The 19,007-nt window shown below is 42.9% G+C and overlaps 2 protein-coding genes and 1 pseudogene across 2 annotated transcripts in view; 1 reads left to right on the plus strand and 2 right to left on the minus strand.

Moving 5' to 3' along the window:
* The window catches only part of SLC35B4 (solute carrier family 35 member B4), a 39,155-nt gene extending 26,975 nt beyond the window's left edge, over window positions 1-12,180 (minus strand). The window contains exon 1 of the mRNA XM_043872557.1: window positions 11,802-12,180. Within this exon, the coding sequence (XP_043728492.1) occupies window positions 11,802-11,878 (77 nt within the window). The 5' untranslated portion in view covers window positions 11,879-12,180. The remainder of the gene's footprint in view (window positions 1-11,801) is intronic.
* Window positions 1,207-2,578, plus strand: LOC122674328 (annotated as a pseudogene).
* Window positions 12,181-16,693: 4,513 nt separating the features above from the next.
* Window positions 16,694-18,280, minus strand: LOC122673879 (secretagogin-like). The gene is made up of 2 exons (XM_043871796.1): window positions 18,193-18,280; window positions 16,694-17,196 (listed from the first exon to the last, which is right to left on the minus strand). The coding sequence occupies exons 1-2, from the start codon at window positions 18,278-18,280 to the stop codon at window positions 16,694-16,696; spliced, it is 591 nt and encodes a 196-aa protein (XP_043727731.1).
* Window positions 18,281-19,007: the final 727 nt, after the last annotated feature.

Consider the following 19,007-nt stretch of genomic DNA (forward strand, 5'->3'; position numbering starts at 1 on the left):
GCAAGAAGATATAGGAAGGAGGAAATCACAGTTGGAAAATAAATCATTTAAATTGGCCAGTACAGATTAAAAAAAAAAAAAAACCTAATTGTGAAAGTGATGATCAACACAAGGAACAGCAGAAAGATAAACATGAAAATGTAAAAACAGACACCAAAATCAGAAAATGTGGGCAAGGAGAATAAGAAAATACAGATTTTTTTAAAAACTGTGTTTGAGCCTATAACCTAAAGCAATCTAAAGCAATATGAAGGGGTTAACACATTTGGGGGAAAAAAGGGGGGCTACCACAAATCAAAAACATAGATTCACAAAAACCAAAAAGAAGAGAACACAAGCATAAAATACATCAAACCACAAAAAGAAACAGAAGAATCAACTGGAAAACAAAGTTTAAAATGACAATAAATACATATGTATGAATAATTACCTTAAATGTCAATGAACTGAATGCTCCAATCAAAAGACACAAAGTGGCAGACTGGATTAAAAAACAAGAGCCTACAATATTCTGCCTACAGTATGAGACCCACCTTAGGGCAAAGGACACACATAGACTGAAAGTGAGGGGATGGAAAAAACATATTTCATACAAATGGAAATGACAAGAAAGAAGTTGCAATACTCGTATCAGATAAAATAGACCTTAAAGCAAAGGCTCTAAACAAAGATGAAGAGGAACACTATATAATGATAAAAGGATCAATACAAGGAAAGTATTTTACATTCATCCACATATATGCACCTAATACAGGAGCACTCAAGTACATAAAACAAACACTGACATAAAAGGAGAAATTGATGAACATACAATAGTAGGAGACTTTAACTTCTCACTCACATCAGTGGACAGATCTTCTAGACAGAAAATCAGTAAGGCAACAGAGATCCTAAACAATACAATAGAATTGACGTTTTTCAGGACATTATAACCGCCTTCTTCCCCAAAAAAGAAAACATATTCTTTTCAAGTGCACATGAAACGTTCTCTAGGATTGACCACACACTAGAGCACAAACTAACCTCAACAAATTTAAGAGTATGGAAGGGGCCCTGGAGCGCGTGGTGTGGCGGCAGCTGGGCTGCGCCAGTCGTGTCAGAGAGACTCTCTGTGGTAATATCTGTTACGCCTTGCTAACTGGAGTGGAAAGTAAAAGGGACCTCCCCTCCTCCATCTTCTTTTTCCCTCCCTGCCGGGCAGGCATGATGGCAGAAGCTGCAGCGACGGGCACCGGCGGAGAGGCTATGGCAGCGATGGCCATGGGGGAGAAGGCTCCTCAGGCCCGGCGGGCTTGCCTCTGGGCCGGGGCTTCTCTAACTACCGGCCCTTCAAGCCCCAGGCATTGAGTCGCAGCAGGAGCTGGCGGCTCACTGGCTTTGGCATGAAGGGCTGAGCCTGCAAGGTCCCCCAGGAGACGCTGCTCAAACTCCTGGCGGGACTGACGCGACCGGAAGTGCGACCGGCGCCAGGCCGGGGCCTGGTCGGAGACCTTGAAGAGACGGCCCAGGAAGCAGATCTGCCGGTGAGGGCAGAACCCAGCCCGCCCTTCCCCACCCCTCCGCATTGGGATGGACTCCTGCGTCATACCCCTGAGGCACGGGGGGGGGGGGGGGGGGGGGGGGGGGGGGGGGAGCGGGGGGAAGCTGTCCCTGGTGCAGACCACCGACCTCTTTAACCCCTTGGTGGAAGATCCCTACAGTGATGGGGCCCATCGCCTGCGCCAAAGTGCTGAGTGACCTCTACACCGGGCATTACTGAATGTGACAACGTTTTTGCTACTCAGTGTCAGAGAATGCCTGAGGAGGAGTGAGAAAAGATCACACCACTCATGATCAAAGGCTTTCAGGATGCTGCTGAGGAGGGAGGGACTGCAGTGACTGATGGGCAAACAGTGGTATTATCATTAGTGGAGTTGCCACTGGGTATGTCAACCAAATGAATTCATCCTGCCTGACAGCGGGGCTGTTGGGGATGTGCTTGTGTTAACTAAACCCTTAGGAACCCAAGTTGCCTGTCAATGCCCACCAATGGCTGGGTAATCCTGAAGGATGGAATAAGAAAAAGATGGTATTCTCCAGAGAAGAGGTAGAGCTGGGCTATCAGGAAGCTATGTTCAACATGGCTACCCTCAATAGCATTGCTGCCAGACAAATGCACACATTTTAATGCCCACGCAGCCACAGATATCACCGGCTTTGGCATTCTAGGTCACTCTCAGAACCTTGTAAAAGAAAAGAGAAATGAAGTGTCTTTTGTCATTTGTAATCTGCCCATCATTGCCAACATGGCTGCCATCAGCCAGGCCAGCAGGTGCTCTGGTTTCCTGCAAGGAACCTCAGCAGACACTTCTGGAGGGCTACTGATTTATCTGCCAAGAGAAGAGGCAGCTCACTTTTGTTCAGAAATCAAATCTTCAAAGTATGGAGAAGGTCGTCAAGCCTGGATTGTCAGTATTGTTGGAAACCAAACAGCCCGGATCATTGACAAGCCTCGCTTATTGAGGCCCTACCTTGCAAGGCCACTGCTACTGCTCTTGCTCCTGAGAACTCCGGTGCCTCCTCTGAGCCTGGCTTGTGAGATGGAACAGCAGAAGTTGTACACAAGCATGGACCATTCTCTAGAGTTGATTTTAGGAAGAAATTTCCAAAGAAGCCTGCCTGCTTAGTACTTCCAGCTGCTTTTCCTAGGTAATTTGAATCAGCCCATCAAAAACTGCAGGTTCCAAGGCCAGAAGTAACATTTTGGACTTCCAAGGGGTAGATTTGTTCATCTCTTGAGTGGAAAAAGAGCAGGAAACCCCCTGTTTCCTCTTTCCAAGAGCAAGATGAGATTATTCAGGTTTGAGATATTTTTCTTGGCACAGGGTTAATTGATTTCTTCACAAGGAGTGAGATTATTTATTAAAATTACATGGACACCAAAAATAAATTGCAAAATGAAAAACACTTGGATCAGAAGCAAATAAGTTTGGACCAATACTGTTGATAAATTGAAACTGCTATGAGAGATTAAAATGCAATGTCAAATTCTTATTAGACTACTCTGAAATACTGGCTCTTTCCTACTCTGGACAAGAATTGAGCAGCTTGTCCAATGACTGGGAAAAGAGGACCTCCAACCACCTTACTTGATCTCTGCTAATGACATCTCTCTTTAAACCCCTTTAAGGACTGGGAGAGGCAGAGCAAGCCCCAGAGCCCAGGCCTTGGTGGATATTAAGATGTTAAATCTTGTGTTGAAAATTCCTGGTGATTTCATCAATAAAGCGATTTCTAGTGAAATAAAGAATTTTGTTGGAAAAAAAAAAGTTACTTCAAGCATCTTGTCTGACCACAACAGCATGAAACTATAGATCAAATACAAGAAAAGAAATGAGAAAAAAAAACAAACAATTATATGGGGACTAAACAACATACAAAAAAACCAATGGGTCAGTGAGGAAATCAAAAAGGAAATTAAAAAATACCTTGAAACAAATGACAATGAAAATAAAACCATACAAAAATCTATAGAATGTACTAAAAGCAGTTCCTAGAGGGACATTCAGTGATACAGGCCTTACTGAAAATATTGGAAAAATCTGAAATAATAACCTACCACCTAAAGTAATTAGAAAAAGAAGAACAAACAAAATCTAAAGTCAGAAGAAGGAAATAATAAAGACTGTGTGTGAAAGTTGCTCAGCTGTGTCTGACTCGTTGAGACCCCATGATGGTAGCCTGCCAGGCTTCTCTGTCTATGGAATTCTCCAAGAAATTCTACTGGTGTAAGTAGCCATTCCCTTCCTCAGGGTATCTTCCCAACCCAGGCACTGAACCCAGGTCTCCCCATTACAGGCAGATTTTTTGCCATCTGAGCCACCATGGAAGATTAGTGAGTGAATAAATAAAATAGAAATTAAAAGGGCAACAGAAAAAATAAATCAATAAAACCAAGAGCTGGTTCTTTGAAAGGGTGAACAAAACTGACAAACCTCTGGCCAGGATCACCAAGAATTAAAGAGAGAAGAGACCAAGTAAGAAATGAAAAGGGAGAAATCACAACTGATAACACAGAAACACATAAAAACCTTAACAGAATACTATAAACAATTACTCGCCAACACAGGTAAAAGCCCAGAAGAAACAGACAACTTTCTACAAACATACAGCCCACCAAAACTGAATCAAGAAATAGATAATTTGAAGAGACCAATCACTAGAAGTGAGATAGAATATGTAATGAAAAAAACAAAAACAAATAAAACACCCTATAAACAAAATTTCAGGACCAGACAGCTTCACAGGCAAATTCTACCAAACACACAAAGAAGAACTTATACTGATTCTTCTCGAAGAGGAGGGAACACTCCCAAAGACATTTTACAAAGCCACCATCACCCTGATGTCAAAATCAGACAAAAGATACCACCAAAAAAGAAAATTGCAGGCCAATATCTCTGAGGAATATAGATGCAAAAACCCTCAACAAAATATTAGCAAATCAAATCCAACAACACATAGAAAAGATCATACACCATGACCAAGTGGGATTAACCCCAAATTCACAAGGATGTTTCAACATATGCAAAATCAATGTAATACACATTAACAAAAGAAAAGTAAAAAAGTACATGATCATCTCAATAGATACAGAAAAAGCATTTGACAAAATTCAACATCCATTTGTGATTAAAAAAAAAAAAGAAAAACTCTTACCAAAGTGGGTATAGAGGGAACATATCTCAACATAATAGAAGTCATTAATGACAAACTCACAGCCATTTTAATACTCAATACTCAATATAATCGGAGAAGGCAATGGCATCCCACTCCAATACTCCTGCCTGGAAAATCCCATGGATGGAGGAGCCTGGTAGGCTGCAGTCCATGGGGTTGCTAAGAGCCGGACACGACTGAGCAACTTCACTTTCACTTTTCACTTTCATGCGTTGGAGAAGGAAATGGCAACCCACTCCAGTGTTCTTGCCTGGAGAATCCCAGGGACGGAGGAGCCTGGTGGGCTGCCATCTATGGGGTCACACAGAGTCGGACACGATTGATGCGACTTAGCAGCAGCAGCAGCAGCAGCAGGACTCACTATAATACTTTTAGCAAGAAAGCTTTCTTGCTAAAATCTGGAATAAGACAAGGATGCCCACTCTCACCACTTTTATTTAACATTGTATTGCTGTATAGCCACAGCAATCAAACAAGAAATAAAAAAATATCCAAATCAGAAGGAAACATAAAACTGTCACTATATGCAGATGCCATGAAACTATATATACAAAACTCTAAGATCTCCACACAAAAGTTACTAGATCTAATAAATGAATTCAGCAAAGTGTAGGATACAAGATTAACATTCAGAAATCAATTGCATTTCTTTATACAAACAATGAAATAACAAAGAGAACGTAAGGGAAAAAAAAAACTTAAAAAAAAAATCACACCAGAAAACAAAACAAAAAAATAGGAATAAAGCTGATCAAGGAGGTAAAAGACTTATATGCCGAGAACTATAAAACACTAATAAAGGAAATCAAAGAGGATTCAAAGAAATTGGAGACTATCCCATGCTCTTGATTTGGAAGAATTCATATTGTTAAAATGGCAATACTATCCAAAGCAATCTACAGATTTCATGCGATCCCTATAAAACTACGCATGATATTTTTCACAGAACAAGAATAAATAACACCAAAATGTATATGGAACCATAAAAGACCCAGAATTGCCAAAGCAATCCTAAGTGGGGGGGGGGGGGGGAGGGTGAAGCCAGAGATATAACTCTTCCAGACTTCAGACAATACTGTTAATAAAAAGCTACAGTAATCAAACCCTGCAGGAGGGCATGGCAACCCACTCCAGTATTCTTGCCTGGAGAATTCCACAGACAGAGGAGCCTGGCGGGCTACAGTCCATGGGGTCACAAAGAGTCAGACACAACTGAGCGACTAACACAGAGTAATTAAAACAGTGTGGTGTTGGTACAAAAACATATATACAGATCAATGGACCAGAACAAAGAACCCAGAAATAAACCCACACACCTACAGTCAGTTAATCTTTGACAAGGGAGATAAGAATATAAAATGGGAAAAAGACAGTCTCTTCAGCAAGTGGTACTGGGAAAGTTGAATAGCTGCATATAAATCAATGAAGTGAGAACACAACCTCATACCACGCACAAAAATAAACTCAAAATGTCTTAAAGTCTTAAACATAAGACATGATACCATAAAACAAGAGAACATAGGCAAAACATTTTCTCACATAAATCATACCAATGTTTTCTTAGGTAAATATCCCAAGGCAACAGAAATAAAAATAAATAAATGTGACCTGACAAGCTTTGGCAGAGCAAAGGAAACCGTTAAAAAAAAAAAATCTACAGAATGAAAACCGTAGCATCATTTGCAAATGATGTGCCATACAAGGGCTTAATCTGCAAAACATGCAAACAGCTCATATAACCCAACAACAAAGAAAACAACCCAATCAAGAAATGGACAGAAGACCTTAGTAGACAATTCTCCAAAGAAGACATACAGATGGCCCATAAAAAAAATATTCAACATCACTAATTATTAGAGAAATGCAAATCAAAACTACAATGAGGTACCACCTCACACCAGTCAGAATGACCCATCATTAAGTCTACAAAAACAAATGCTGAAGAGGGTGTGGAGAAAAGGGAACTCTCCTATACTGTTGCTGGGAATATAAGTTGGTGCAACCACTATGCAAAACAGTATGGAGGTTCCTCAGAAAATTAAACACAGACTTATCTTATGTTCCAGCAAACCCACTCCTGTGCATACATCCAGAGATAACTCTAATTCAAAAAGATACACATATGCCAATGTTCAAAGCAGCACTATTCACAATAGCTAAGACAGGGATACAACTTAAATGTCCATCAACAGATGAATGGATAAAGAAGAATATAGTACACACATACAATGGAATATTATTCGGCCATAAAAAAACCCAAAATAATGCCATTTGCAGCAATGTGGATGCAACTAGAGAAAATCATGCTAAGTGAAGTCAGAAAGACCATATGACATCATTTATATGTGGAATCTAAAAATGGCAAAAATGAACCCATCTATAAAACAGAAATAGAACCACAGACATAGAGATCAGATTTGTGATTGCTAACGGGGAGGGGAGAAGAGGGATGGACTGAGGAGTTTGGGGTTAGCAGATGCAAACTATTATACATAGAATGGATGAATAACAAGGTCCTACTGTATAACACAGGGAACTATATCCAGTCTCCTGGGATATACCATAATGGAAAAGAATATTTAAAAACATGTATGTGGTAGTGGTTGGTGGTTTAGTCGCTAAGTGATGTCCGACTCTTGCAACCCCATGGACTGTAGCCTACCAGGCTCCTCTGTCAATGGGATTCTCCAGGCAAGAATATTGGAGTGGGTAGCTATTTCCTTCTCCAGGGGATCTTTCCAATCCAGGAATCAAACCCAGGTCTCCTGCATTGCAGGTAAGTTAAGATTCTTAACGTACTGAGCTACAAGGGAAGCGCTCCCCCACCCCCACAAAAATGTATGTATGTGTATAACTGAGTCACTTTGCTGAACAGCAGAGATCGGCACGTTAGAAATCAACTATATTTCAATTTTTTTAAATGTTAAAAATAAATGATTGAAATCAAGATCTTGAAAGCATAGCCATACCCCCATATTCACTGCAGCACTATTTGCAATGATGATACAGAAACAACTGAAATGTCCATGGACAGGTGAATAGATACAGAAAATGTGGTATAAATATACAATATTATTCAACCTTAAAAAAGAAGGAAATGATATCATTTGCAACAACGTGGAAGACATGCTAAATGAAGTCAGTCAGTCACAAAAGGGCAAATACTGCATGACTCCTCTCACATGAAGCATCTAAAATCAAACTTACAGAAGCAGACAATAGAATGGAGACTGCCAAGGTCAAGGGGGAAGGGAAAATGGGGACCTGTTGTTTAACGGTTATAAGTTTTCAGTTATACAAAGTGAGTAAGTTCAAAACATACCTGTGCATTGTAGGACATATGGTTAACAATTCCGTATTGTACACCTTGGGATTTGTTAAGAGGGTACATCTTATGTTCAGTGTTCTTATCATAAAAAAGAACACAAGGAAATTTTAGAGGTGATAGATATGTTTATTACCTTGATTATGATGGCTTCATGGGTGTTATTTTATAATAATACCTGTCTCCACAGTAGGTATTATTATGCCCAGTTCATTGCTAAAGAGACTGAGGGCCATATGACACTGAGTTAGGTAAGTCTCTCAGGGCTACCCGGCAAATAAATGGTGTTTGCATTTTATTATTACTCTATTTATTATTATCATTGTTATTACTTTTTTCTTTTTTGCCACGTGGCATGTGGGATCTTAGTTCCCCCACCAGGGATCGACTCGTGCCCCTGCACTGGAAGTGCTGAGTCTTTGCCACTGCACCACCAAGAAGGTCCCTCCCCCTCACTTTTTTTTTTTTTATTCAGTGGTTTTTAGTATATTTAGAGTAGTGCAGTCATTTCCATTATTTAATTTTAGGACATTCCAAAAGAAATTCCATATCCATTAGGAATCAGTCCCCATTTCCCCCTCCCGTTGACAATCTAATCTTTGTCTCTATTTCCATAGGATTTTTATATCTCCCTAATGTGCCCACATAATTCAATTTTTAAGAAATCAATTTACAGAACTTTTCAAGAACACAATGCTGTATAGCTACCGATGGAACAATTTAACTTGAATAATTCATTTGAAAACATCAGAGTACAAAACTAGATCTTTTTCCCCTAAATCACTTATTTTCTTGAACTTTATTCCTCAGGAATTATAATCACTAACTGCAAATCATTTCTGTTTGAATTCTCTTTGGCAAGAATCCAAACTTTTACTTTTAGAAAATGTCCTTATTGTATTTAACATTAGGCACTTGATTAAAAAATAAAATGACAAAAAGAAAATGTTTCAGATTGTTTTCCTGATCTAAGACACTTCACCTAGATAGGGAACTGATGTGTATCTTGATTCCGAAGTAGAAGGTGAACTCTCTCAGAAGGAAGGTCAAGGCACGCATTCACTACTTCATGCCTGCCCTATACACTGCATGGGTGCTTTGTATTTTATTATAGGTCCCAATCATAGGTATGAAATCAGAAAGAAAAACCTAAATTTGTTTTCCAATTTGGAAGAGAATGGTTGAAAATGCTCACTTTACAAGTTACTTTAGTATTTCCATTCATACTTGGTGTTCCATACCTAATGATTCCAAGAAAACCATAGAGGAAGCACAGTGCCTGCTCTACAAAATTTTATTAGCTTTCCACTATGATGTCCCAAGATAAGAGTTACGAATTATGGGAAGCCAAATCTACAAAGAACCTTGAAGACTATCTAGTCCAACCAGTTCTTATTTTCTCAATCTGAAACATGATTAAGTTGGAGTTGCCCAAGCAAATTAGGAAAAAACTGCTATTCAGTCTGGGGTCCCACTCATTAAATTAGCAAATGTACCCCTTACCACTGTATGCAAACATTCAAATGAATAATGCAGAAAAACATTCTGTATAGTTGTATTTACCCACAACTTTTCAGGAACAGTTAATAAAACAGAGTTGTTGTTTATCACTAAGTCATGTCCGACGCTGCAACCCCATGGACTGTAGCCCACCAGGCTCCTCTGTCCATGGGATTCTCCAGGCAAGAATCCTGGAGTAAGTTGCCATGGACTCCTCCAGTGCATCTTCCTGACCAAGGGATGGAACCCTCATCTCCTAAATTGCAGCCGGATACTTTACCACTGAGCCACCTGGGAAGCCCAATAAAACGGGTATACGAATACTGAAACAAAAGTTGTTAGAAGGGGAACAAACCGAATATGAGCTTCAGGCATTTAATCCTTCAAAACCCTGTGAGGCTGGCAGAGCTATCACTATCCTTTCACAGCTCAGAGAACAGACTCAGAAAGCCTAAATAATTAAGCTAAGGGCTCACAACTGGTTAAAAAAAAAAAAAAAAAAGGCTCTCAGTTGCTAGCATATTCTGATGTCATACAGCCTTTGGCAAGATTTAATTTAATGGCATATTCAACATAAACACACTATTATTCTCTGACCTTCATTTCCATGGCTGACCTGATTTCATCACATTTTTATATTTTTAAACCAATTTCCAAAGTGACCTTCCTTTGAAGTGTACCAGCTGACAGCTGGATGCATCTTTTCCTTTCATTTTCATATCCCTCAACACTTACTCCCAAGAATGACAAATGACAGATCTTTATCAACACTTTTTGCATAATAAAATTTCAAGCTCTGTAATTGCAAAAATTAACCCCACAGAACTCCCTTAAGTAAACTGGTTGCTTCAGAATAACTTAATCAATCAATAGTGTCATGAAAATAAAATACAAGTCTCATAGGCACCACATGAGGAATTGGGTGACCAAAACTATGGGCTGCTCCAGTTTAAAAATAACAGGAAGGCTGAAAAAGATCTTGGACTAGGAGTTTAGATTCTTGGGTTCCAGTTCTGGTTCCGCCACTTACAAGTGATAAAAGAGGACCTAATTTCTTGGGACGTGTTTCACTTTCAGTAAAACAGAGAATATAATTGTTGATGTATCTTGTACATAAGATTGTTCTGATGGGCAACGGAGATAATTGTGCAGATTTTAAAACGAAGTGTTAAACAGCACAGATATTATTTTATAGGTGGAAAAAGGAAGCCCAGAGAGGCTAAATAACTTGAAAACGTCACACAGCCAGGGCAATGACAGAGCCAAAGGCTGAAACTCATAGGAGATTTTCAGTCTTGAGCTTTTCCAGTCCACCTGTCGCCTTTTCTGTAACAGTTTCTGCTCAATGACCTTTGCACATTGTTACTTAACACTGTTTGTGTGCCACCTCAATAAAGCTACCCTAGTGTCCTTTGGACAGAGAAGGCAATGGCAACCCACTCCAGTACTCTTGCCTGGAAAATCCCATGGAAGGAGGAGCCTGGTAGGCGGCAGTCCATGGGGTCTCTAAGAGTCGGACACGACTAGAGCGACTTAGCAGCAGCAGCAGTGTCCTTTGGGAAAGTGTCATAACCATTCTTAATTTATAAAGTTTTACGCCTCAAATTGCAAGCTTCCTAATTTATTTAATAGTATCTTAATGCTGGAAAGTCTGTGTCCGGTCAATTCGACCACTTTCTGTCTAAGAATTCGTTCTACTACATCCCCAAGAGGTATGCTGGGCGAAGTATCATAACCATCTCTAAGGCCAATAAAACAAATGTTTTGCAGCCTACTTTAATACAACTGAAACTTTCTTTGCAGCGTAAACCAAGTCAGACTGCTTTTTAAGTCCAAGCTTTGCTCAAGTCATACAAGAGGCACTAGCAGGAATCGAGAAGAACTCGGGGGGATCTTGGCTTCTGCCACGAGCTCCCTTCGACCTTGGCGGGTGGGAAACTCTACAGGCTTCAATCCTCCAGGGTATGAAATGGGGGGTGACGACAGCAAACACCCCGAGGGTTCCCCTCGAGAGATGCTGAGAAACTGTTGGGCAGGAGAGCTGACGGTTCATAGGATGACGGATCAGCCAATTCAGAGAGGTCCCAGGTAGTCCAGAGCAGACCCGTGCGCAGGCGGTTCCATCCCGGCCCGCGCGCGCCTCCGGGAGGGAACGGCAACAAGACGGGGCCGGGAGGTGGGGGTGGGGGGCAGGGCTGCGGCGCTCGGGGGCGCCCCTTCTCCCGCTTCTTTTGTGCGACCGGCGGGGGTCACTCACCGTGCCAGGAGCTCTAGGAAGATCACGTTACTGCAGCAGCCTGCGAAAACCAGGCCCACCGCGAAGGCCGGGCGCATGGCCAGGACAGGGGAAGGGGAGCGAGAGCGCAGAGGAAGCGCCCAACTAGACCACTACCCCAGGAAGCCCGGCTACCGCCTCGTCGCGGCACTGAACATCACCACCGTCCTGGAGCGCCGCTCTCCCAGGGTCGTGACGGTCTCCCTTTTCCAAGCGGCTGCCACCAATGCTGCCGGTCAAGGAGCTGTAGTTCGCCGTCAACCAGAGCCCCATTCATACGAGGGGGCGTCCGAGTCCAGGCTAGACTACACTTCCCAGAATGGCGCGCGCCCGTACGTCAGGCTACGACGTACTCCACTTCTGCCGGGCAGCTCAATCGGAGAGAGAGGCGAGTACCCGTCATGCCTCGCGCAGTAGCGAGCCGCGAAGCTTTCTGGGAAGTGAAGTTCCAACGCTGTCAATGTTGTTTCCCGTGAGGCAGCCAAAGGCTACGAAAGGGATTCGTCCATCATTTTCAGGGCAAACTCACAGCTGAGGGCACTAGAACAACACACCTGTGATTGATAAATAGAAGTGTTCTAGGATCTGACAATTCTCCTGAATTGGGAGAAAGTGCAAATTTTCTGAACTTCCTTCTCTACCTTTTGAGAAGAACTCTGGACTCAGGGAGTTGGTGATGAAAGGGAGGCCTGGCGTGCTGCTGTCCATGGGGTCGCTAAGAGTCGGACACGACTGAGCGACTGAACTGAACTCGGACTCGGGAAGTTCTAGTACTCAGTCTTGGCTCAGCCACTAATCAGCTCAGCTAAGACAACCGGTTTCTTATTATAGGTGAAGATGGGAGCAGTAATGCCCATCTTGCTTCCCTGGTGACTTAGATGGTAAAGATTCCGCCTGCAATACGGGAGACCTGGCTTCGATTCCTGGATGGGGAAGATCCTCTGGAAGAAGGCATGACAAACCACTCCAGTATTCTTGCCTGGAGAATCCCCATGGACGGAGGAGCCTGGTGGGCTGCTGTCCAGGCTACTGTCCAGGTCACCAAGAATTGAACACTACTGAAGCGACTAATTGAACGCGACTAAGCACGGAACACAGCAATGCCCATCTTACCTGGTGGCTGTGAGGATTAAAAGCTGTGATCACCTGGGGATCTTGTGAAAGTGCAGATCCTGAGGTTCTGCATTTCCAGCAAGTTCCCAGGTGCTGGTGATGCTACAGATCCATCCACCACACTTTGAAGTGTGTGTGCTGTTGTTCAGGCGTGTCCAACTCTTTGCAACCCCACAGACTGGCCTGCAAGGCTCCTCTGTCTATGGGATCCGCGCCCCCCCTCCCCCGGCCAGATGCCTATTAAATAGTTGACTCTGAAGACCTTTTTATTCCATCCCTCCCATTGGCTCAGGGATTTAGTACCCCTTGCGGCTCAGCTGGTAAAGAATCCACCTGCAATGCAGGAGACCTGGTTCGATCCCTGGATTGGGAAGATCCCTTCTCCTGGAGAAGGGAAAGGCTACCCACTCCAGTATTCTGGCCTGGAGAGTTCCATGGACTGTATAGGCCATGGGTTGCAAAGAGTCAGACATGACTGAGCGGCTTTCACTTTCAGGCAGGCAGCCAGGCTCCTTTTTCCCCCATGGCCTACAGTCAGGCTCAAATAAACTACCTTGTCTTTCTCCTTCACTTTAACACCAAATATCTTTAAAGAGTAATCTACATTCATGGTTTCTTCATTTTACTCTGACCAAAGCCAGCCTATTGAAAGCAGTCTCATTTAAGACACCTGCTGCTGCTGCTGTCGCATCAGTCGTGTCTGACTCTGTGCAACCCCATAGACGGCAGCCCACCAGGCTCTGCCATCCCTGGGATTCTCCAGGCAAGAACACTGGAGTGGACTGCCATTTCCTTCTCCAATGCATGAAAATTAAAAGTGAAAGTGAAGTCGCTCAGTTGTGTCTGACTCTTCGTGACCCCATGGACTGCAGCGTGTCAGGCTCCTCTGCCCATGGGATTTTCCAGGCAAGAGTACTGGAGTGCCATTGCCTTCTCCATTAAGAAATCTAGTGACTGCTTAATTGTAAAAACCAAATACCACAAGACTCACCTTACTCGATCTTGCAATGACTTTTGATAATGAGAGCTCAATGCTCTTGACATTCTCTTGTCCTTCTGCCTATATGACATGAATTTTCTACTTCTCTGACTTAATTTTTTTTCAGTTTTTATTTGTTTTTTTCCTGCTCTGTCCACTGAATTCTCCTAACAAACCTCCACTATTTGTCCCTCCTCCTGTTGCTGTGTATACTTTCTATTGATGACCTCGCCTCCATAACTTCAACCATCATTGTTTGTAACTGAGATAGTACATGAATGTACACCTGCAGCCCCAATCTCCTGTGTGCCTTAAAGTTTCCAACTGCTTATCAGACATTTTCACCAATGAATCCTTGTAACCCCCTCAACATCAACATATACACAGTTCATTATCTACCCTCTCAAATAGGGCCCTTATTTCTATTAAGGACATTATCCACCACCTGTTCTCTTTGGGCAAAAACCTGAAAGATATTCACAGTATTCTTTTCACAATACTTCTGCCTCACAAGTATCTCTAGATTCCAGCCTCTCCTTTCAGTTTACATCCATGCCCACTTCCCCTCCTAACACATTCTTGGTAGCTTCAGCCCACCCTCCATGCTGTCTCCACACTGTTTCCAAAAATAAACTCAGACTCTTTATGTCACAGTGCTATTCCAACAAGTCTTCCAATTGCTACTACTGTATAACAAACCACCCCAAAATATGGCAATTGAAAACGGAGTATAGGGCTTCCCTGGTGGTCCAGTGGTTAAGAATCCGCCTGCCAATACAGGAGACATGGGTTCGATCCCTGGTCTGGGAAGATCCCACATGCCATGGAGCAACTAAGCCTGTGCAACCCAACTACTGAAGCCTGAGCAGCCTAGAGCCCATGCTCCACAATGAGAGAAGCCGAGAAGCCACAATAAGCCCACATGCCAGAAGTAGAGAGTAGCCCCCGCTTGCCAGAAACTACAGAAAGCCTGTGTGCAAAGCAACGAAGACCCAGTGCAGCCAAAATAAATAAATATTTAGAAAAGATAGCATAGAACAAAAAGATTTTCTCTCACTCACAGTTCTGTATGTTGACAACGTCCTACACATGGCTAGTCCATTCTCCGCTGGGGTTTTGGATGCAGTTGTGGCCAGATGTCAGATAAGGCTGGAGTCATCCGAAGTCTTGACTGGGCTGGTGAAGGGTCTCTCCTCATGGCCTCTTTTAGGCTATGCTTCCTCACAATAAGGTGAACTCAGAATAGCCAGACTTCCCACAAGACAACTAGCTCCCCCTAGAACAAGCATTCCAAGAAATCAAGTCAGAAGCTGAAGTGGCCTCAGATATCACTTACATCAAATTCTATTGGTTCCACTGGCCAAGAATGATTCTCAGATTCATTCTGAGAAGGGACTAGCAAAAGCATCAGCTACATGTGGGTAGAGAGGCTTCTTTGAAGACTAATTATACGTTGTTTCTTGGCTCCTTGTGTGAAATTCACACTCTGTAGAAGGCATACAGACGTGTCACCATCAAGCCTGTTTACATTTGGAATTTCCTCTCCTGCCATTCTTTCCAGTACTACCTGGATTCCTGCCACATTAAACACTCTGCTCTCTGAGTTTATGGAGACTCAAAATTCACATCTCCACATGCTGTTTGGCCTGCTCAGAACACCCTTTTCACTTTAGCCAACTCCTGCTCATCCCTTTATGGCAATGGAGGACGGAGGAGTGAGTAGATACTTCTACAGTGTGCGGGGGGGGAGTCTGCTGCTGGAACGTCACCTGTGTGTAGTTTTCAGTGCACCATTCACAGCTTCCTCCTCTATGTCTCTAGTACCCCATACATCCCTGCACCAACCCATGAATCATGTTACCCTGTAGTTTCCATGTTCATGTCAGTCTCCTCCTTTAAACTATGCCCCTTTATGAACAGGAACCACAATAACTAATTCATTTCTAGATCCTTAGCATTATAGGCAGTGACTGGTATATGATATGTACATACATTTTTTGTTGAATGAATGAGTTTGACCTCATTGGGAAGTGAAAATCATTCAGTTATTTCTGACTCTTTGTGATCCCATGGACTATACAGTCCATGGAATTCTCCAGGCCAGAATACTGGTGTGGGTAGCCTTTCCCTTCTCCAGGGGATCTTCCCAACCCAGGGATCAAACCCAGGTCTCCCACATTGCAGGTGGATTCTTTTTCTTTTTTTTTGCAGGTGGATTCTTTATCAGCTGAGTCACAAGAGAAGCCCAAGAATACTGGAGTGGGTAGCCTATCCCTTCTCCAGCGGATCTTCCCGACCCAGGAATCAAACTGGGGTCTCCTGCATTGCAGGCAGATTCTTTTTTTTTTTTTGTTTCCAGCTGCAGGTTTATTTTCAATTCAAAATCTATTTGTAGAAGTCACGAGATTGCCACAGGTGCCTCACACTATTGAGTAGAAAGCCCACAAGAAGAAGACAGACGGATGGACTCAGCTGCCCCCACCTCCTCAGACAGGGGGAGGACAAGTCAGGCAGACCCTGGAGGTCAGCTGAGTCCTTAGGGGGACAGAAAAGCCCAGGGTCAAGGGGAAAATAACACAAACCCTGCATGGGGAGCTTCCAGTAAAGGCAGGGAATCACCATGCCATTCAAACGAAGACCCTCCAGTCCCTCTCCTTGTCTAAGAACACCACACCATTTATTAGAAAGTTTGCCTACTGTCCCCAATAGCAAAGAACAGATAGAATTTTACCAGCAGGAGCTCAGAAACATGCTAAGAGCAAGAAGTGAAGTGGTCTGGGGATTAGGGGTTGATTTTCAGCCCAAGACACAAAGCCAGCTCAGACTTCTGAATTTTTCCATCCTTGTTCACGTCGCAGTGGCGCAAAAGAATCTCCCGAAACTTATCAAGGTCCACCCCTCTGATGCTGGGCTGGACAAGCTCCATCATGTCTTTGACAAACCCATCCACTTCTGGGCCTTCTAGGGCTCCAGTTTTACTAACATCATAGTGAGCAAAGATTTTCTCAAAGTCCCTTTTTCTTTCTTCAGTGGAGCAAGCATCCATTTTAAATTGGAGAAGGAAATTTTCCTGAAGAGCCAGAATCCTTGCCAAGTCATTAAGATCCAACCGGCCATCTTTATTTTTGTCAAAGATCTTCATCATGGTGTCAGTATATTCTTCCAGCTTAGCCTCTGAAATGGCCTTTTTGTGGTGGAGGAAGAGGTCTCGGAGGAAGTTACAAAGTTCAGCAGCTGATATAAAGCCACTGCAGTCAGCATCGTATTTGCGCCAAATGTTCAGTCCTTCACGGCCCTCAGTCAGAATCCGGATTTGAGGGACTCATGCCGCATGTGTCTTTCTGTTGTCTTTCTGTTCTGCAGGCAGATTCTTTACCAACTGAGCTATCATTATTTGAGTCAAATAAGTCACACTTTATAATTTCAGTAACTACATAATACTTTTCAGCTTGAATCATTTCTAAAATATAAACTTCAAAAATGCACTGCTCAATGAATTTGCATAAACAATGATATATAACCAATACCCTGGCCAGGAAACAGAACATTACCAGTACCCCCAAGATCCCTGTGCCTCCTTTGAATCATTAGCCCCCTCCAGGCATAACCACATTTCTTACTTTCTAGCACCGGAGATTAGTTTTGCCTGGTTTTGGACTTGACATAAGTGGAATCATACAGAATATTTTCTCCTGTTTCTGCTTCTTTCACCTAACATTGCTTGTCAGTTCATCTGTGTCATTGCATGTACTTGTGGTTCATTTACTCTCATTGCTGGATAGCATCCCCTTGTATTAATGTACTACAATTTCTTGGTGATGGACATTTTAGCCACTATGAAAAGTGCAACTATGAAATCTCTTGTATATAACTTTTGGTGAACATAAACACACATTTCTGTTGGGTATCAGTGAATTAATCAAGGTCTTTAGTCAAGAAACAGAAATCATACTGTAACGAACAAGAAAAGTTTAATATAAAAAAGTATTAACTAGTTAAAGATGATTCATTACCTTAAGGGGTTAAGAAACTCCCAAGATTATAGGAAGAACAGCTACAACCTAGGACAGGAGCAGACCACCCAAGGAAGGAACAAATCTAGGAGAGAGGGCCTTCTCTCCTGCAAACTGAGACTTGGGCTTTCCTGCAGAGGGCATGGCTATATAGCCCTCTGGCTAGCAGAGAAGTTCTGTAGGGTCCTGGTGAAACTAGCTATGAACCACCCTCTAGGGTTTGGCTGGGGCACTGGCCAAGTCATGGGAAGTTGCTGGGGGAGTGTACTTTCCAGGAAGCTGGCTGGGGCTCTGGAGAACTTCCTGGTGACCACCTGGAATGGAGCCATGGAATTCACTGCCACGGGATGTCCCATGTGCTGTAGGAACAAGGAGAGAGGGAACAGCCCTGGATCCAGGAAGACAAGGCACCTCCTGTGGTGTGCCTGCAGCACCACTGTGACTGAGGTCCACAATGTGCCACTTGGCAGAGGATACACGGCCAGAGGATCCACCTCCAGCATCACAAGAGGAACCATGAGAGGTGTCCCTGCAGCTGGGAGGCTCTAAGTCAACACCTGGGACTTCGTTAGGTGTCATGTCAACTTCAGTATTTTAATGGTTTCATCATAAAACCACAGTTATGAAGTGCAGACAAGGCTTCATCTCCCAGGCTCCTTTACACTCCATTCCAAATTCTAGCCTCTTTGAATCAATAAGCAACATCTTAGGCAGCAGCTGGGCTCAATGTGTTCAAACCTTCATGCCAACCACTTCCCCTACAAGGAGAACCTATTGTTTTGGGAATGTTCATCATCTTTGCCCCTGGGTTGTCAGCAGGAAATGGCTGTCAAGGTTGTCTTAAAAGCCATGTGTGCTTCTAGCTCCAGCCACTCAGACATATTTTGAATCACTTATTAAATCCACTTAACCAACTTGTTGACAAAAAATTAAGTAAGATGACTCCTGTGGGATATTCCTCGACAAGTGTCCTCAAGTTGACAACCCTACAGAGATTTGTCACTTGAGTTTTTTTTTTTAAACCTGTTTTCGTATCTTTCACATGAGGATGATTTTCTCTTCCACTACATAAATCCTGAGACA

The sequence above is a fragment of the Cervus elaphus genome, chromosome 18, assembly GCF_910594005.1.
Source record: "Cervus elaphus chromosome 18, mCerEla1.1, whole genome shotgun sequence".
NCBI lineage: Eukaryota > Metazoa > Chordata > Mammalia > Artiodactyla > Cervidae > Cervus > Cervus elaphus.